At 40.4% G+C, this 20,084-nt stretch overlaps 1 protein-coding gene across 1 annotated transcript in view; it reads right to left on the reverse strand.

The window, feature by feature from the left end:
• The window catches only part of LOC145412383 (sulfotransferase 1C4-like), a 168,281-nt gene that overhangs the window by 140,492 nt on the left and 7,705 nt on the right, over positions 1-20,084 (reverse strand). The window contains exons 2-3 of the mRNA XM_080282272.1: positions 19,073-19,119; positions 8,587-8,751 (exon numbers count right to left, since the gene is read on the reverse strand). Of these exons, the coding sequence (XP_080138398.1) occupies positions 8,587-8,751; positions 19,073-19,119 (212 nt within the window). The remainder of the gene's footprint in view (positions 1-8,586; positions 8,752-19,072; positions 19,120-20,084) is intronic.

Genomic DNA, 20,084 nt, shown 5'->3' on the forward strand with positions numbered 1-20,084 from the left:
ATGATGAGATTTTATGTACAGAATGTTTTATAAAAACTTAAGAGCACACACACACACACACACACACACACACACACACACACACACACACACACACACACACAGCGAGAAGGTACGGAACATATATACACTGCTTGCAAATATGAGAATAGCATTCACATACATAAATGAAGACATGCTAAGAAGGATAATAACATCATTCATTAGACCAACCCTGGAATATGCATCAGTAGTCGGGAGTCCTCATCTCAAAAAACACATAGACAAGATTGAAAAAGTTCAAAGGGTCGCTACAAGATGGATACCAAGCTTAAGGGACCTAAGCTACGAAGAAAGACTAAATAAACTGAATCTACCAACACTACAGGAGAGAAAGAAAAGGGGTGACATGATAATGCTATATAAATGCTTATCAGGGAAGGAGAAAATAGACATAAATGATTACTTAACATATGAGGAAGCATCAGCAAGAGGACACTGCAAAAAACTGCATAAGAAGAGAGGTGATAAAGACGCAAGGAAATTCAGTTTCCCAAACAGAGCAATTGATCAATGGAATGCACTACCGAAAGAAATAGTGTGTGCCAAAACAATTCACAAATTTAAGGATATGTACGATAAATATGGTTTAAGACACGGGAGAGTACGAGCCTGACTCATTCCTGTAAAGATACAATTAGGTAGGTAGGTACGAACACACACACTTCCTCCCCCTCACACCGTAATTTTAACACATTTCACATTTTCGAAGCTGTATATAGCTGATGTTTAAGAAATTCTTTTACATATGAATCGATGTCCACTTTATGCTGGAGTGGGCATCAATTTCTAGGAGCTCACAATCATTTTTACTACGATTTCGAGACGATAACACGGAGCGCCTGGCACACTTCCTCTCACTCCACCACCCAGAACACTACTACTACTACTGCTGCTACTACTACTACTACTGCTACTACTACTACTACTACTATTACTTTTTATGCTAGGAAGAAGGAATCAAAGGCCACGAGCCCGCAATATCAGTTACCTACAAGAGAAAAACAAAATGCAAGAGAAAGCCAAATTCAAGATCCGATCATTTCGAGATTCCTGGACACACCGCGTTTGAAAGACTGGAGATCATAGGAAGCAGGAAATACAGACAGAGAGAGACAGTTCCAGAATTGACCTGTTGTATAAATGAAGGACTGGGAGTAGCAGTTAACTCTTGCATTAGAGAGTTGGACAGAAAAGGGATGAACGTTTGCTGGTAGACGGGTGTTACGTGTCCGTCGTAGAGTTGGAGGAATGCAAGCAGACGGTTCGGAAGAGCAGTGACGATTGAAGTATCGATAGAAAAGAGATAAAGATGCAACAGTGCGACAAAGAGACAGAGGTTGAATAGAGCCAGTAAGAGGGGGAGAGTTAATGAGACGAAAAGCCTTTGACTTCACTCTATTGAGAAGAGCTGTATGTGGGGAGCCTCCCCACACATAAGAGTTTTACTCCACACAGGGGCGGATCAAACCCGTGTACAGAGTCAACAACTGTGCAGGGGTAAAGAAGGAATGGAGTCAGCTTAGCACACTTAATCTCTTGGATACAGATTTTACAAGAGATGTAATATGATCTTTCCAAGATAAGCCCCGAGTGAATGAAACCCCAAGCATGTTAAAGGATGATGCAGGATTAAGGTGAATATTATTAAACATTACTGGGTACTCCTGTGGAAGATTTTGTCGGGTTGATAGGGGTAAGAACTGAGTTGCATTAAAAACAACAAGATTATTTTGACCCCAGTCAGAGATACGAGCCAAGTCAGACATTAGGTGTGCCATAGCCTAATCCCTTGTTTGTTGAAGTAACTGCTGAGATGGACGTTGCGGGAACCGAATGGAAAGGTGAAAGGTGGAGTCATCAGCATATGAGTGGATAGGGTTAGAAGTACAGCTTGGAAGGTCATTGATGAATAAAAGGAAGAGAGTTGGTGATAGGACAGAGCCCTGAGGAACACCATTGTTGATAGTTCTAGAAGAACGATGGCCATCTACAACAGTGGCTATAGAATGACCAGAAAGGAAGCCAGAGATGAAGGCACAGATAGAAGTATAGAAACCGTAAGAGGGCAGTTTGGAAATTAAAAATTTATGCCAGACTCGATCGAAAGCCTTTGAGATGTCAAGTGCAATGGCAAAGCTTCGCCAAAGTCCCGAAAGGAGAATGACCGGGAGTCTGAAAGGTAGGTGAGAAGATCGCCAGTGGAGCGTTCCTGATGGAACCCATACTGACGATCAGAAAGATGGCTGTGATTGGAAAGATGCTTTAAAATTTTTGTATTAAGACTTGACTCAAAAACTTTTGAGATACAGGATGTTAAAGCAATTGGACGATAGTTAGAGGGTTGGGAATGGACACCCTTCTTTGGGAATGGCTGAATGAGAGCAAACTTCCAGCAAGAAGGAAAGGTATAACTTGACAGACAGAGGTGAAAGGGTTTACATAGGCAGGGTGTAAGCACAGAAGCACAGTTCTTGAGGACGACAGGAGGGACTGCATCAGGCCCATATGCCTTGTTAGTAATGAGGCCCGTGATGGCAGAAAATACATCAGCTAAAGAAAATTTTTTATGTCAGTTATGAGGAAGTCAGAGGGGGGAAGTGATGGAGGAGCAGCACTGGAATAGTCTAAGGTGGAATTGGAGGAGAAAGTCTAAGTGAACACATCTGCTTTATCAGTAGAAGAAATAGCTACAGAACCATCAGAGTAGAAAAGAGGAGGGAAGGATGATGAGGTAAAGTTGTTAGAAAGGTTTTTGGGAAGGTGCCAGAAGGAGCGAGAAGAGTTAGAGTTGGAGAGTTGAGAGCATTTATTACGGATGAAATTATTTTTAGCAAAGCAAAGAACAGACTTAGCACGATTCCGGGCAGAAACATAAAAAGATGTGATTCAGGGGTGGGTTGGCTCTGGTACCTTTTATAGGCCCTCTCCTTGTTGCGGAGAGCATTAGAACAAGCGTGATTAAACCAAGGCTTTCTTGCATTCGTCAAAGGATAAGAGAAAGGAATGTATGCTTCCATGCCCGAGAGAATAACTTCCGTAATGCGCAAGGCACACCCAGATGGCTCCCGGGCATGGAAGCAATAATCGGGGAAAATCAAAGAAGTACTGCCTGAAGGCCTCCCAATCTGCAGCTGCAAAGTGACACAGACGACTCTTCTTTGGAGGGTCCACAGGCCATATTGAAGTGATAGGACACGTTAAGGTAATAAGGTTGTGATCAGAGGAGCCCAACAGAGAGAAAAGATTAAGTGTAAACAGAAGGATTAGTTGTAAGGAAGAGGTCAAGTATGTTGGAGCTCTCTCCAAGGCAGTTGGGGATACAAGTAGGGTGCTGTACAAGCTGCTCTAGGTCATTAAGGATAGAAAAGATGTGAGCTTGTTTACCAGGTGGATCAGTGAAAGGAGAGGAGAGCCAAAGCAGGTAGAAAACATTGAAATCTCCTAGAATGGAGATTTCAGAGAAAGGAGAAATGGATAGAATGTGTTCCATCGTAGAAATAAGATAGTCGAATAATATTTGACAGTCAGTAGAATTAGGGCATGAGTTAACAGCACAGATATATTAAGTCAGAGAATGGCAGGAAAGCCGAAGCCAGAGTGTAGAGAATTCAGGAGAACTGAGTTCAGGAAGAGGAGAGCAAGAGAAGTCGCTGTGTATATATACACAACATCCACCTTTGGCTTTGAAATGAGTGTAGAGAACGTAGGAGGATACAGGAAAAGGTTTGCTGTCAGTTGCCTCAGACAGCTAAGTCTCAGTTAGGAAAAGAAGGTGAGGTTTAGAGGAGGAGAGGTGGTGCTCAACAGAGCAAAAGTTAGAGGAAAGGATGCGAATGTTGCAGAAATGAAGAAGTGAATCAGACAGTGGTTCCAGTCCCCTCTGGGGACTCTCAGGCTGTGTATTGTTTAGCCATGATTTGCTATTGAATTTTGGAAAAGAAAGTGTAGTGTGTACTGTGCATGTAGTTTGGTGTTGATAGAGAAACTTGTAATGGAGAGCATGCTGGCCTACTCTCCATGTTACTGAGACACTGAAAAAGTTCAGCAGGGGGGATGGTCAGGAACTAGTCCCGAGGGCTGATGAAACAGGAGCTCCAGTTCTCCCTGTCATCAGCCTTCCATCCACCTTGGGAGTACTGCCCAGCTTGACTGGTGCTACAGTTTACTCCTCACTACTAGTACTGCTACTACTACTACTGTTACTACTACTACTACTATTACTACTACAACTCTACTACTACTACTATTGCTACTACATGAAAAATCAACTGCTACAGCTAATACTAATACTTCTACAAAACAAACAAGTTCTGCTACTAATACTTCTAATACTTGAAAAATTAGTACCATACTAATACTAATGCTTATTTTTCATCCCATTATTTAAAATGCATCACTTGGGTCATTTTTGGCTTGAGCTAAGCTTTTAACCTGCCATGTCCCGTTGATGTATACATACGTCCACTCATTTTGTCACTGTCAGTCCCATTGACGTATATAAACGCACATCAATTGCAAGGTCCCTAATTTGCACAATTTTTAATTTTCGAGCTTGATTTTTGGTACGTATACATGGGACACGTTCCTCTACAAGATATCAGGCAGGGACAATGCCTTACCCCGCATGACCTCCCCCCCCTCACACGCCATTGTCTCAGCAATTGACCTGTTACCAGCATAAAGACATGTCGTGCCACGGTACGAAATTCAGGGCCAGAGTGATTCCCCAATCGATGACAATGTGGAGGACAAAGTTTACGTAGCATTAGAGAAAGAAACAGTCAGAAATGATGATCAGATAATGTCACCAAAAAAGGTCAGGTATGTTGATGTGTTTGGTGAGTGAAACAATGCTTATATTGCCTATATTACTGTGTGAAAACCAATATATTCCCATACTACATATAAATTCGTACCAAATAAATAAATAAATACCATTTATGGGTGACGTGGGATAGTTACCCTCCCACAGAACTTGTTTTCTTTGGAGCCAGCCTGATAGAAAACCTAGTAAAGTAAGGAGTACTGCTACCTATATCGAGTATTTTAAACCACAGGTGAGCGATTTCTCTATGAATTTTCAATGTTTCTCAACAAAAGTGGAGGTTTGAGGCAAAGAACTTTTTACCAAAATTGGTTGGGATTGGGAGGAGTCAGTTGTGGAAAATCAGCGGGTTAAATTAAAAAAAAAAAAAGCTAATACCTTGGTTACAAACAGTTATTATGTTTGAAGTTTGGAAAACTTCTAACTCAATTTGTGCAGTTTTTAAAAACTGTCACTTGTCTGACTACTCCACGAAGCGCCTCTTATAAAGTGAACAACTGTGCAGGGGTAAAGAGGGAACAGAGTCGGCCTAGCACACCCAATCTTTTGGAAGCAGATTTTACAAGAGATGTAATATGATCTTTCCAAGACAAGTTCCGAGTGAATGAGACCCCAAGCAAGTTCAAGGATGATGCAGGATTAAGCTGAATATTATTAAACATTAGTGGGTACTCCTGTGGAAGATTTTATCGGGTTGATAGGTGTAAGAACTGAATCTTTGATGCATTAAAAACAACAAGATCATTTGCCTCCCATTATTTGACTATAGCTGCTCTGTTACCTCTCTTTTGCTCGATCTTTGTTCCTGTGCATCTTCACCTTTGATCTTTCGTTCTCACCACTATTCTGTCTTAATATCAAACTCGCTTCTCTCAGTTTTACCTTCTATACCAATATCACTTGATGAGAAAATTCTAAGCATCATCTTCTCACCTCCCTCATATCAACAATAGTCCCACTCATCTTTCTTTCTACAAGCAAGGAATTAATTGGGCTCGTTTTGTAAATTTCTCCAGCCTCTCTGTAGCATGTATATTTACATGCGTCAATGAACACTTAATTAAGAAAAACGTTACACGCCTGCTGCCACCACCTCACTGCCTTCACATCACAACTCCTCTATAATCATCCCACCTCTACAAACCAAGAATGCCTCAACTCTCATCCCACACAGAAGACGACCTCAAGAGCCTCTTGATCTTCAGGTGCACCTACAGTCAAGACGTGACTGACATGATAGATAGAGTTATCTTCTCCATGAAGAACAGCAGTCTACAGTGCCTTCATACTCATACTGTGAATGACACAGCCATTAGGCTGTTAAATCATCTGAATCTGCTGCAGTTGTCCACTACGTCTGTAGCAAATTTTACGGGTAGACCATGCTACCACCTCTAACTTGACTTTGTATAGGGCCTGGTTCCCTCAATAAGAGGGGAGATTCTATAAATAACAACCTCCATTAGGTAGAAGAACAATTGCGGAAGGCCCCTTGTGATCTCATGCTGACTTGCTCAGGTTGGGACTCATTCAACCTGGAATCTTTTCTCATACATCTGTCCATCCAGGAATTTTACCATGGTTTGTTTAATTTGGAAGGAACTTGAGTGTAAAGTGGAAGGACTGTAAGAAAATTTTCTGGAAAGAGGTGAAAAGAGTATGACAGGGTGGAAGTGAAGTTAGCAGGGGAGTGAAAGATAAAAATGGTAGATTACAAGTGGAGAAGGGAGAAAAAGTGAGCAGATGGCGAGATCACTTTAAGGAATTGTTGAACATACAGGATGGAAGTAATGCGAGTATAAGTGGCTGGGGAAAGGCTGGGAGAAGGAGGGAGGTGAGAAGACTGGAAGAAATCAGTAGGATAGAAGTTGTGGAAGCAATGAAGAAAGTTAAATTGAGGAAAGCCCCAGGAATTGATGGACTGCGTTGTGAAATGCTGAAGTATGAGGGAGAGATAGTAGTAGAATGGATGTGGAAAATGTGCAGATTGGCCTGGGAGGAAGGTAGAGTCCCGGAGGTCTGGAAGTCAGGTATAATTATTCCCTTGTACAAAGGAAAAGGGGAAAAAGAAGTGTGTAGTAATCATAGGGGCATCTGTCTTCTTAGTATCATAGGAAAAGTGTATGGTAGGATACTTATTGACAGAGTTAGAGGAAGAACAGAGGAATTAGTGGGAGAAGAACAAGGAGGATTTTGGAAGAGAAGAGGTTGTGTAGATCAGATATTCATTCTTAGATCTTTAGTGGAAAAGTTTCTAGAGAAGGGAAAGAAGTTGTAAGCAGCTTTCATGGAATTGGAAAAAGCATATGACAGGGTGGATAGACTAGGATTGTGGAAAGTACTAAGAATATATGGAGTAGATGGGAAGTTGTTGAATGCTGTGAAGGGTATGTATGAGGGTGCTAAGGCTGCAGTGCGTGTGGATGGTGAAATGAGTTAATTTTCTCTTTGAAGGTTGGACTGGAACAGGGATGTGTCATGTCTCCATAGTTGTTCAATCTGTACATGGATGGGGTAATAAAAGAGGTATAAGGTAGGGTAGTGGATGTTGGAGTGGCCCTGGTGAGAGAGGGTAGTGTTTGGAAACTCCCTGTACTGTTGTTTGCAGATGATACTGTGTTGTTGAGTGAAGACGAAGGAGAGCTCCAAGGCTTGGTGGATGAGTTTGGGAGAGTGTGTAAGAAACGGAATCTAAAGGTGAATGTAGGGAAGCGTAAAGTGATGGTCTTTGAAAGAGGTGAAGTCAGTGAATGTACAGCGAGGTTGGATGGTGAGGAATTGGAAAATGTGAGTACATTTAATTACTTGGGTAGTGTGATGAGTAAGGATGGAGGTTTGGAGGGTGAAGTGCTTGAAAGGGTACAGCAGGGAAGAAAGGTTGCTGATTCCTTGAAGACAGTGATAAGAAACAGGGAAGTGAGCATGGAAGTGAAAAAGTTACTACATGACAGTATTGTGATACCAACTCTAACGTATGGAAGTGAAGGTTGGACGTTGCTGGAAGGACGCAAGCCAAGAGTGAGAGCAGTGGAAATGAGTTATTTAGGAGGAGCCTGTGGGGTCACATGGAGAGACAGGTTGACAAATGAGGATATAAAGGAGCGTTGTGGTGTGGATGTGGATGTAATAGGAAGCGTTAGGAGGAATACGCTGAGGTGGTTTGGCCATGTGGAGAGGATGGAGGGTGAAAGACTGACGAAGAGAGTGTATGTGAGTGAGGTGGAGGGGGGAAGAGGGAGGGGAAGGCCGAGGATGAGATGGAGGGATGGGGTGGAAAGGTATATGAGAGAGGGGGATGTGAGTTGGGAGCGGGGCAGTGAAATGGCGGGGAACAAGGCGACGTGGAGGCGATTTGTCCACCCCGAACGGGATTGAGGCGTCTGGCAATAGATAAATTGATAGATTGTTTAATGCTTCATAAATTGTTGGGGTAGTTGGCAAATATTTTATCTCTATTGCAACCCATTAATAATTAAAGAGAATAGAAGTTTTTGTTTTCAACCGCGGAACATCACATTGTTTGATTATTAAATAGTCTACTGCTGTTACTCATTATGACTAGCAATGGTTCTGAACGGTAATTTTTAAAATGAATCAGCTCCAGTAACTTATAGTATATGGTATTAACTGTATACTGACCAGTTGTATTGGTTATTATTTCAAATACATAATACAGTAATCAGAAACCGATTAATATATAGCAGATAAGAATATCTAACCTTGAAATCATAGACTTGGTTGGCAAGGTTTTTGTATCTATCAAGAAGGAGCCATCTGCCTGGAGTGAGGCGAATCAGATTCTTCGTGTATCCATGAAAGTCCTTGCGTATCGCCTCCATCTCCTCTCCATCCACTACCTCGACTTTGTGGCCACTCTTCAGCACCTGGAGGACATCAAGTAAATTAATAATTGAACTACTTCTAGACAAAAATAAGTGTGACATCCTTACAGAAGATAGATTCCTTCCTATAATTCTTACTGTCATTAATTTTAAATGATATTCAAGGCAATCAAAAGGACTAGCATGCTTAAAGTGATCACAACCCAGGTTATGAGTTAAAGTTCACTACACAGCTTTCTGCAGAGACTGTCTAAATCTCTTCTGAGCCGACTCTGTGACAGTAATTATAAGTATTGTTTCAATATTCTTTCTTCATAATCAAGTTTTCACAACTTTAACGTGCTCATAACTCTCTAACACATTTATATTCTGTACTAGATATGCATACCAGGCCTGTGTTGCTGTTTCCTTATTAGATCTAACATATCCTGAAAGTTTTTCTTAAATATTTTTTCGTTCACAATTGTAATTCTGTTATTTAGTCTCCTCACTGCTGCAGCTTTCTGGCACTGTCAGCCAAGCTGTAAATTTCGTCATGTACACTCTAAGGTCCTCTTCCTCCATCGTCTTATCATTGGTGATTTGAATCAATTGATTGCATTCTTCCCCTCTCATATTGTGCTCTTACTTAGTAACATTGTAACATATTGTTAGTAAATTTCATCAGACGTAATCAAGACAAGGGGTGTCTAAATGTGGTCAGCTGCTTACTGGTTGCTTCAGCTGAGCTTTGAGTATCAGCAGACACTTAACCCCCTCGCGCACCACAAGTTTCCAATGAGTTTTAGTTCCATGCACAGAACGAAAACCTTGCTTATGCTGGCTCCTCACGCGCGGCAAGGGAAAAACTTCCATGGCCCAATTTACCCCCGGATAGTGCTTATATTGTTATAGATCGATTCCCATCATCTTCGTTGATGTTTATACTATAAGAAAAAAAAAAACATTAAACAAACGAATAAATGTACAGAAATGAAGCCTGAATAAACCTTATTTATGTGAAAACTCCCTTCTCATAACGTCCCAACATCACCGTGAAAAATTTTTCCCGTGACAAGCAGCTGCAAAGGACATGTCTGTCTGCAGAATTTCACGATCTTTCATCTGTGAAAGTTTCTATTTGATATGTCCAATAGTTTTCGAGTAAATAGAAAAAACTACGAAAATCGCCCAAAAACGTCTGATTTGCTTATTATTTCGTATGTTGTTAGTGACACTAACAAACATATACTGTATGTAAATTCTATCCAGTTTTGTAGCCCAAAGGTTAAGGAAGCCCATGATATAATTCACAGTGTTTTAACCATTATTGTTATGGAGAAAATGAATATTGAAAAGTTACGATGGGTTGTGCACGGTTTGCTCTGTAACAGCACGTATGCTTAGGCCCGTAGGCTGAGCTTGTTTGTCTTTTGTAACTTTTCCCCATTTATTTTCACACACATAGGTTACTTTGCTTTACAAAAGTATGCATAGGTAATCATCAGCTTGATCAAGCTTTCTTCAGATTTTTGATGCTACCTATACTTTACGAGTAAAATGACTGAGAGGATAGCAATGAAATACACCACAATTACCCTATGAGAAATATATAGTAAACACACAATTTATACGTTACAATACAATAGTATAAAAACTAGGCAAATAATCTGGTTACTCATGTCCTCTAGCAATGTTGAAGTGTTTCTTGAAAGTAGATGGAGTTGCAGAGAGGAGGACAGGTACGATCACAGCCTGGGTGTGTGTGTGTTTGTGGTGTGTGTGTGTGTGTGTGTGTGTGTGTGTGTGTGTGTGTGTGTGTGTGCAATGTGATTTACTGCTGTATGCTTTTGTCAGTAAGGAGGTCTCTGGAAAGGTGAAAAATGTCGTCTGAATGATGGAAGTAGTTGTAGTAGCACCAGTCGTGGCATTGGTGAAAGGACCAGTTGTGGCGATGGTGAAAGGAATTGTGGTAGTGATGGTGCTACTACCACTCTCTACAGTGCTTATCACAGCAGCCTTGACCGCGGGTTTGCCCTTATCATATGTAGGGTCATATTTCACCCTCGCTCTCCTGCTCCTCACTCTCTCCTCCTCAACATATTCACTTTTCATTTCACTTTCACTGCTTTCTTGACTCTCACTTCCACTGAATAAGTATTTCATGTAATCTTTCTCAGATAAGGCCTTGCAAGACATTTTTCAGGTTTAGTGTAATGTAACAATAGCATGGGAATGGTAAAAATCAATTCAGAATTTTCAAATCTGGCATTCTCTGAAAATATATAAGAAACACTTATAAACGTTCTTCACAAGCACCATGTACTATATACAGTACAGCACAATACCACTATGCACACGTAAGGTATTGATGGTGCAGTAGTAGCCAAACGCGGGTTTAAATGCCCGGCCGTGCGCTCACACACCCTTCCAGTCTGACTGACGGGACAATACTGAGCTAAATATAGGCTGCTTATCCTTCTGATAAGCTCCCGGCTATTGCCATCTATTTCCACTGGACCTGGAAACCCTCAGCTTTGACTCAACGAAATTTGATGCAAATCCATCCACAGGGAATGTTTCTAGGACCATTTATAGGGAAGTTGCATCATGTTGTGTCATTGGTTACTCTTCAGATTGCAAGGCTTATGACTTACATTGCATCATTGTGCACGAGGGGGTTAAGCTCTATGTTAAAACGTTCTGCTCCTTAAGTGATTTGGTTGAAATTAAAGTGCTTATTACACCTGAATGATTTTGCTTGAAGGGAAGTACATATTTAGTGGTAAAGCAACGGTTTACCAAATCAACTGTTAATCCATTTTAAAAATGTAGCTTTTCCTCAGTTGAATTAACTTTTGCTTCCACACTTCAATGTGCAGGGCGCTTTTTGAGTAAGGGAGGTTGTTAATCCTATAATTTTATGTAAAAGAAGAAGAATGCCAACCTACTTGACTTATATTATCTAAAAGAAGAAGATTGCCATCTCACTTGACTGATATTAATATACACTTTTTTATATACAAGCCACTTAAAACATACCCACTGCATGTGCTTTTTAATGAGCTCTCCAGTGCGTGGATCTGCTTTTCCTTAACACTTTTTAAGATAACCTTAATGATGACTATTTTAGAGGCTTTCAGCTTGTTTTTTCCAGTATAGTTGCGAATTTTGGGAAAACCGAGTTTTGGAAAATCCATTAGTTCTCCATGAGCTTTCTAGCAATGTGTATTGGTCGATTGTAACTTTAATAATTTCTGAGATTACCCAGTTTTAGTGTTCAATCTGGCACTTTCTGGCTCTCCAGCAATAGGGTAATGAATTCTGATTAAAGTCACTTAAGTTTTCCAATGATGTGCATACATCCACCGAAGATTAAATAGTTTCAAAAACAACTCCGGATTCGTGATGTGCTTCACTACCTACTTAAATGTAACAATTTTCTCGCTCTTTTGCATGAACATCGATTGCAGTTTGTAAGAATAAAGTACTATACGAAACCACATCAATGAAAGGGAGTATAAAACATCATTCTAATGGCTACTTTTGGCTAAAAGCATGCCACTGTACGGGTTGTGCCAGCTACCTTATTAGACACCGTTTTTCTGATGCAGTAGGACAGCAATTGGTCAGTCACACAGTTATTTAAAACAGACGACAGATCAGAATCATCGCTGTACTCGATTTTTGCTGGCCAAAGTGATGGGAATCCACCCAAGGTGCTTTTTTATTTAACCCGCCACTTGCCTGTACCATTTTAAAACGGTCTGACATATTTCTGCGGCAAGTGCCAGTGCTGTTTTAAAACAGTTTAAAATAAGAAAAATAACTGTGACCGCGTTTTTCAAGACTCGGGGGGAAAATTGCCAGGGATTTATGGTAACTGTTCCTCTACCATCTCCCAGGCTGTCAAGGCCATACACTCACTCGCTCCCCCCCTCACGCTCGCTCTGCCTTACTCTGCCTGTGTGTCTCACCCAGTTCTGTACATAGTGAAGGGATTTTGTAAATATTTTCACGTAAGTGTAAGTTGTAAATATTTACTTTTAAGTGTAAGGACTATATAGGGAAGTCAAGTTGTAAATACCTTCTTGTAAGTGCCAGAACTGTACATACAGTAATGAAGTCAGGTTGTACCTATCTTCAATTAAGTGTAAGATATGCATTCATAGTGAGAAAGACATGCAAATTGTGATAAATGTTGAAGTAACAAGCAATCAGAAAAGTGTACTTAACATTGCTATACCTTCCCAGCATAAATAAATGAGTATACCATACATAGAAAACGGCTTTCTCTTACGTATGTGGTGAGTGTGAGAGAGCGGGTATACCTGTATATGAGTATGCAGGACTCAATAAAACCCACTTCCGAGCTTTGATGAGCATTTTAATGGTGAAATTCGTTGTTTTCTCATCAAAATCTATCATTTTAGTCAAAAAAAGAAAAGGTCAAAAAATGGTCAGTATGGAGGTGACCCATAGGGTTACAAATAGCTGGCACACGGCGAATTAAGTCAAGATCGTTTTTGTATTTGTCTAACCCATCCTGTCTGGCAGATGTTTCTGTGAACCCTCCCCACAGCCAGGGATTCCAGAGAGAAATCGTGAAAATCATCTATTTTTAACCCTTCAATTAACATTTAATATTACTTCATACATATATCATTACTATGTAAGGATGGCCCAGGTTCCAGTGACATAACCAACACAAGGCAAAGAGGCCCATGCACTAAGAAGCTTGTGAAGATCAGCTCTATGCATACAGACTGTAAGACCTGCACCGTTTATGAGCAAAGCTATTAGGAGAGTCCCGCAAACCTTCTTTGGAGTCACGAACTTGGGTCTAAAAAAAAAAAAAAAAATGGATTTTGTTTGTTTCTTCATAACTTCAAAACGAATAGACGTACGTGAGTGTGCTAGGCACCAAAACGCCTCGTAGCAACTGGGGATGTTTCCTATGTTTAGAGCAGCATTTGAGCTACACTATGAAATTCACAACCTAAAACTCTCTCTCTCTCTCTCTCCATACGTATACAATATATATATATATATATATATATATATATATATATATATATATATATAGCCTGCATATAATATATATATATATATATATATATATATATATATATATATATATATATATATATATATATATATATATATATAGCCTGCATATAATATATATATATATATATATATATATATATATATATATATATATATATATATATATATATATATATATAGCCTGCATATAATATATATATATATATATATATATATATATATATAGCCTGCATATCAGTCACAGTGTTTGTTTGTTTGTCCTGCAATCACACCCAAACCAAGGGCCAGAGACCCCCAGCCCCATTTATATGCTGAATCAGGGTGACCCAAGGATGGTTTTAGGGGGGTCAAAATTCAGATCTGGGTCATATGAGAGTACCAGTAAAGTGTTCGCCTATTTGGCCTGGGCAACGCCGGGTACCCCTGCAGCCCAATTTTTGGCATGGAGACTCACATGACCTCCAGTTCGGACATAGACTATGTAATATAGACCTTTGAGGTCATTTGAGGTCACCTGTGATAATAAACTAGTGTGCACAATTACTGTGCGTTAGTCTGCGAGAGATGATATAAAAAGTTCCTGGACCTCTTACAATCCCTCTTCAGAGGCATAAGACGTACATGGTCTTTCGGGAGTTGAAAGAAAAATTTAACTAGAACAAATAGGATTAGTGTTCGCCTTTTTGGCCCGGTAATGCCGGGTACCCCTGCAAGTAGGATTTAATTCTCTCTCCAGATATGTAAAACGCCACGAGTTCGTGTTGTTCGTGAGATCTATGGAGGGACAAAAGATCCATGGTGGAATATTAGTCCTGGGTGGGAAAAAGGTCTATGGAAAGAAGAGATTCATAGGAAAAATATGTACCTATAAAAAATAGGTTTAAGGGGAAAATTAGGTACACTAGGAAAAAGTAGGTCAGTGGGAGGAAATGGTTTCATTGAGGAAAATCGGTTCAAAGGACGAAATAGTTTCAAGGGGGGAAAGAGGTCGAAGGTGGAAACTGATCAGCGGGGGAAAGTAAGTCAGTGGGGGTAAAAAAAGCACGTGAAGTATAATTAATTAATGAGGGAAAATAGACACAATGATAAAAAGATCCAAGGTGAAAATGGGTTCATTAGGAAAATTAGGTGGGAAAATTTGTCAAAGCAGGAACCGATCCCTTGGAGGAAAGAGGTAGGTGGAGGTTGACACATAGGTGTAGCAGGGGAAGGGTTTATGTGCCAGTAGTCCATAAAACGTATTTGGTAGCTAGCTTCCATTACAAGATCATAAACTAAAAAAAATACAACAAAATGATTGTTAACATGTAGGAAAACAAGAGATGTTAAAAGCACAGAAACAACAGAAGCAATAGGACAGTTTGACACTTGGAGTGGGTTGGGAGGATATTAAGAGTTATATTCCCATCACCACATTCTACTAACTACAAACTGTTTGGGAGGACAGCGTGTAACATAGCAATGGGTAAAAAACTCTGAATCTCTCCCATTTCAAAAGCTCTCTTGCTCCAGTGCTTTTTGCAACTCTGGTTTCAGTAATTTTTTCATTCCTGCTTACCAACAAAAAATTTTAAAATATATGTTTTCTAGTAAATCTTTATCTATCAAGAAATAAATATATATATGTCTATCTATCTATCTATCTATCTATATATATATAGTACATATATATTTGTTACTTCAACAAACAAGGGATAAGGCAATGGCAGACTTAATGTATCACTTGGCTGATTTCTCTGGTTGGAGTAAAAGCAACCTTGTTATTTTTAACGCACCAAAAACTCAGTTTTTAAATCATTCGAGAAGTCACAGTCTACCACAGAAATATCCTCTATTTCACAACAATACACAACTCAATCCTGCATCATCTTTAAATATATTTGGGGTTTTATTCTGTTGGTATTTGTCTTGGAAAGATCATATTACCTTTCTTGTAAAACCTGCTTCCAAGAGATAAGGTGTGCTAAGCCGACTTTGTGCCTTCTTTACCGCTGCACGGTTGTTGACTTTATACACGGGTTTTATTTGCTCCTGTGTAGAGCACAACTCTCTTGTGCGGGGAGGCTCCCCACATACAGCTCATCTCAACAACAAGTTGATGGCTTTTCATCTTATTTACTCTCCTCCTCTTACTGGCTCCCGCCAAGCTCTATCCCTTCGCCACACTGATGCATCTTTATCTCATTTCTGTCGCTACTTCAGTGGGCACTGCTCCTCTGAACTGTCTGCTTCCACCACTACGGCGGGCATGTAGCACCCGTCTAGCAGCAAGCTGTCATTCCTTTTCTGTCAGGCTCTCAAATGCAAGAGTTAATCGTTACTCTCAGTCCTTCAGTATGTAACAGACCATCTCTGGAACTGTCTTCCTCTATCTGTATTTCTTACTGCCCTTGACCTCCAGTCTTTTAAACTCAGTGTGTCCACGCATCTCGAAATGAATGGTTCCTTTAATTTTGCTCTGTATTACCTTGTTTTTATCTTTTCTTAGAGGGAAGACACTGTGAGGTTCTAGCCTTTGGTTCGTTATATATATATATATATATATATATATATATATATATATATATATATATATATATATATATATATATTGTTACGGAACAGAGAAAGATAATGTACACTTTAAGTGGTAATACTAAGAGTCACTACTGTCCCGTAAAGTTCCAGGTTCAAAACAAAAGAGTTAGGTAAAATTACAAGTTAAAGTTTAATGCACAAACTAACAACTAAACATTCAGGACTCATAAGGATAATGTAATGGCAAAAACAGGTTAAATATATGGTTAACTGCAATAGCCTCCATTAACACGAAATTAGCAAGAGTAAATTTATCTAAGTCAGCCCTGATAAAATGAGATACCAGATAATACTCAGTGAATGCCAGATAAATAATTACAGATACAAACTATTATCAAAAATGACTGACATAAAGAACCCTACATGAATTACAAAAACTTCACTAGGCCTACAAATTAAACTTATGCTATACAGTACAAGAAAAAATGCAACAACAGTTAAACTCAAATTACACAGCTGCTAGATGGTTGGAGACTTCTTGAGCACTCACAATAATAATATCTGTACAGGGGAGGACAGAGATGTGAACAAAATGAGGAGCAGATCTAAGTGGCAATGATGCAGAGACTGAGCTCATTATATAGGAGCCAGGAGAGCTTGATACAACTTGTAATAAGGACGCGCAAATGAAGCCATGGGGACATAGAGCTGAAAATCCCGCAAAGTATAACAGAGAGAACGACTTACTCTACTATAACGGTAGAAGGGGGGGACTGAGGCAGAACACGCTCGTGATCAAACATGCAGCAACTGTGCGTTAAAATTACACAAAGGATGATGAAATCATAGGCTATGTAACACCTCCCCACAAAGAAAAAAGAAATTTACAAAGGAAATTTCTTATTACTCTAAAACAATCTGTACATGGCATTACAGAACATGCAAATGTCTTTCCTAATGTTACAAAACATGAGATCTCCCTAGCACGTTCAGTCATAGGTACTTGCCAGTATCCCTTTAACAAATCAAACTTACTTATGTACCTAGCCTTTCCGATCTTGTCTATGCAATCTTCCACACGAGGGAGAGGGTAAGTGCCTGTTTTAGTTATCTGATTAACACGTCTGTAGTCGATGCAAAGCCTCTGTGACCCACCTGGCTTAGGGACCAGAGTGACAGGAGAACTCCACTCGCTCTGACAGGGCTCAATCATCTTGTGGTCCAACAGGTAGCCAAGCTCCTTCTGGATGAGAGGAACTTTCACTAGGTTCACACGGTAAGGAGGCAATTTAATTGGCTTTGCGTCTCCAACATCGACATCATGCATCAACACAGTGGTTCTTCCTGGAGTGGCACGGAACACTTGCGAGTACTCCTGCAGTAATGCCGAAAACTCCTGCCTTTCCTTGGGAGGTAGATGAGAAAGCCTAGTCTGGAGATCATTCATGATATCAGGATTCTTCCCCAAACTATCACTCAGGCTCATACTGCATGGGAGAGCTTCACTTGCAGACTCGGGTGGAACAGCTACAGTGCAGACTGGATTATTTTCGTCCCGCCTGTGATATAACTTTAGCATGTTTATGTGACATAGTTGCTTGCTCTTTCTACGATCTGGTGTGGCGATGACATAGTTGACATCACTGAGTTTCTTCTCCACGAAATAAGGACCACTAAACTTGGCTTGAAGAGGTTGCCCATGAACTGGTAGCAGAATCAAAACCTGATCTCCTGGCTGAAAGTGGCGTAACCTGGACTTCTTATCATACCAAGTCTTCATCTTCTCCTGAGCAGCTCCTAAATTCTCTCTCGCCAGCTGTAAAGCAGTGGACAGCCGTTCTTTGAACTTCATCACATACTCCAGGAGGTTGACGTCATCTTCCTCCGACAGCCAGCATTCCTTGAGTAGCTTAAGGGGTCCTCTTACATCATGGCCAAACAGTAGTTCAAAAGGTGAGAAGCCCAGTGATTCATTTGGAGATTCTCTTGCGGCAAACACAACGAATGGAAGACCTTTATCCCAGTCTTTCTGATGTTCCAGACAGTATTTCTTGAGCATCGATTTGAGTGTTTGATATCTCTCCAACGCTCCTTGGGTCTGGGGATGGTAAGCTGAAGACGTGATCTGGGTGATGCCCAACTCTTTCAGAGACTGCTTGAAAACGTTTGACATGAAATTACTTCCCCGGTCTGACTGTACCTCCTTAGGCAGACCAAACTTTGTGAAGAACCCCAGCATTTCCTTAACCACGTTCTTTGCTGAGATATTTCTAAGTGGAATGGCTTCAGGATAACGAGTAGCCATATCAATCATGGTCAACACATAAGAAAATCCTGAAGAAGTCTTAGGAAGAGGGCCCACAATATCCGCCAACACACGGGTGAAAGGTGCCTCAAAAGGAGGAATGGGAACTAGAGGTGCAACCTTTTCGGTCTGATTACACTTCCCCACAACTTGACAGGTGTGACAAGACTTACAATACCAGGAAACATCCCTGAAGATACCTGGCCAGTAGAAGTGTTTCAAAATGCGTGCCACAGTCTTCCTCACTCCAAGGTGTCCTGCCAAACTGGAATCATGAGCCACTCTAATGATATCCTGCCTACAAACACGAGGGATGACAACTTGATGTACAACCTCCCATTCACAGTCGGCTGATGCTGTTGGGGGTCTCCACTTCCTCATAAGTACTCCTGACTTTACATAATAACAAGTAGAAGCACCGGCTGACTCTTCTTCACTGTAAGCAGAGTTAGCTAGACCTTTCAACTCAGGGTCAGCAACCTGCAACTCAACCAACTCTTGACGAGACAAATTATCAACACTACGGGGTACTGCCTCATCTGGTGAGTGGTCCAAATTAGCAAGAAAAGTGTCAGCTAGGATAACATCATCATCATCATTATCCTCTAAATCACCAGTAACTTTAGACTTAGCCCTAGTGACAGCACATGCAGGGAACACATCAGGGACATCACAATCCTGGGACGCAGCCACTGGCTCACTAGACAACTGAGGAGCTGGACACACTTGACTTCCACCAATATCATTTCCAAGTAAGAAAGTTACACCTGACATTGGGAGTGTCTCAACTAACCCAACCATAACAGAACCATTAACAAAACCAGACTCTAAATTCACTCTGCACAGAGGGACAGAGAAGTAATTATTCCCTACACCTTGTAAGATTACAGTTTCATCAGAGGAATTAACATTAGAGCCTAGAACACTGGTCAGCATAAGGGATTGGCAAGCACCTGTATCACGATATATTTTAACTGATTTCCTGTCATTACTGTCCAGAGGACTGACAAAACCATCAGACAGGAAATTAGCACATGAACTCTTGAGAGTGTCACCCACGTTACTGCTCAAAAGAGGAGCTCCATCATGAGAATTTAAGTTACCCCTCAAAGCAAGTTCAGTTAACTCAGTTAAAGAATTCTGGGAACTCTCAAGAGTGGACACTAGACCAATTGACTGAATATTTAAAGACTCCTTTTTGTTCACATCACGCTGTCTCCTGAAACATCTCTCCGTAGTATGACCAAGCTTACTACAATAAGTACATTTACTTTTCTGAAATGTAGAGGTGAAGCTGGTATTTACTTCCTGAGAAACATCATCTTTATTCTCTTTCCTGTTACCTGTACTCTGAGTAGAGGCAACGTACTTACTCTCAGCTTTCCCTTTTTCTCTAGAATATCTCTTGTGAGTGAGAACATACTCATCAGCTAAAACTGCAGCATCAGACAAATTATCTATTCTTTTCTCATCAAGATATAGGCTTACATCTTTATAAATACAC

The sequence above is a fragment of the Coenobita brevimanus genome, chromosome 93 (assembly GCF_032717465.1).
Source record: "Coenobita brevimanus isolate Jiangsu-jjx chromosome 93, ASM3271746v2, whole genome shotgun sequence".
In the NCBI taxonomy this organism is placed as follows: Eukaryota; Metazoa; Arthropoda; class Malacostraca; order Decapoda; family Coenobitidae; genus Coenobita; species Coenobita brevimanus.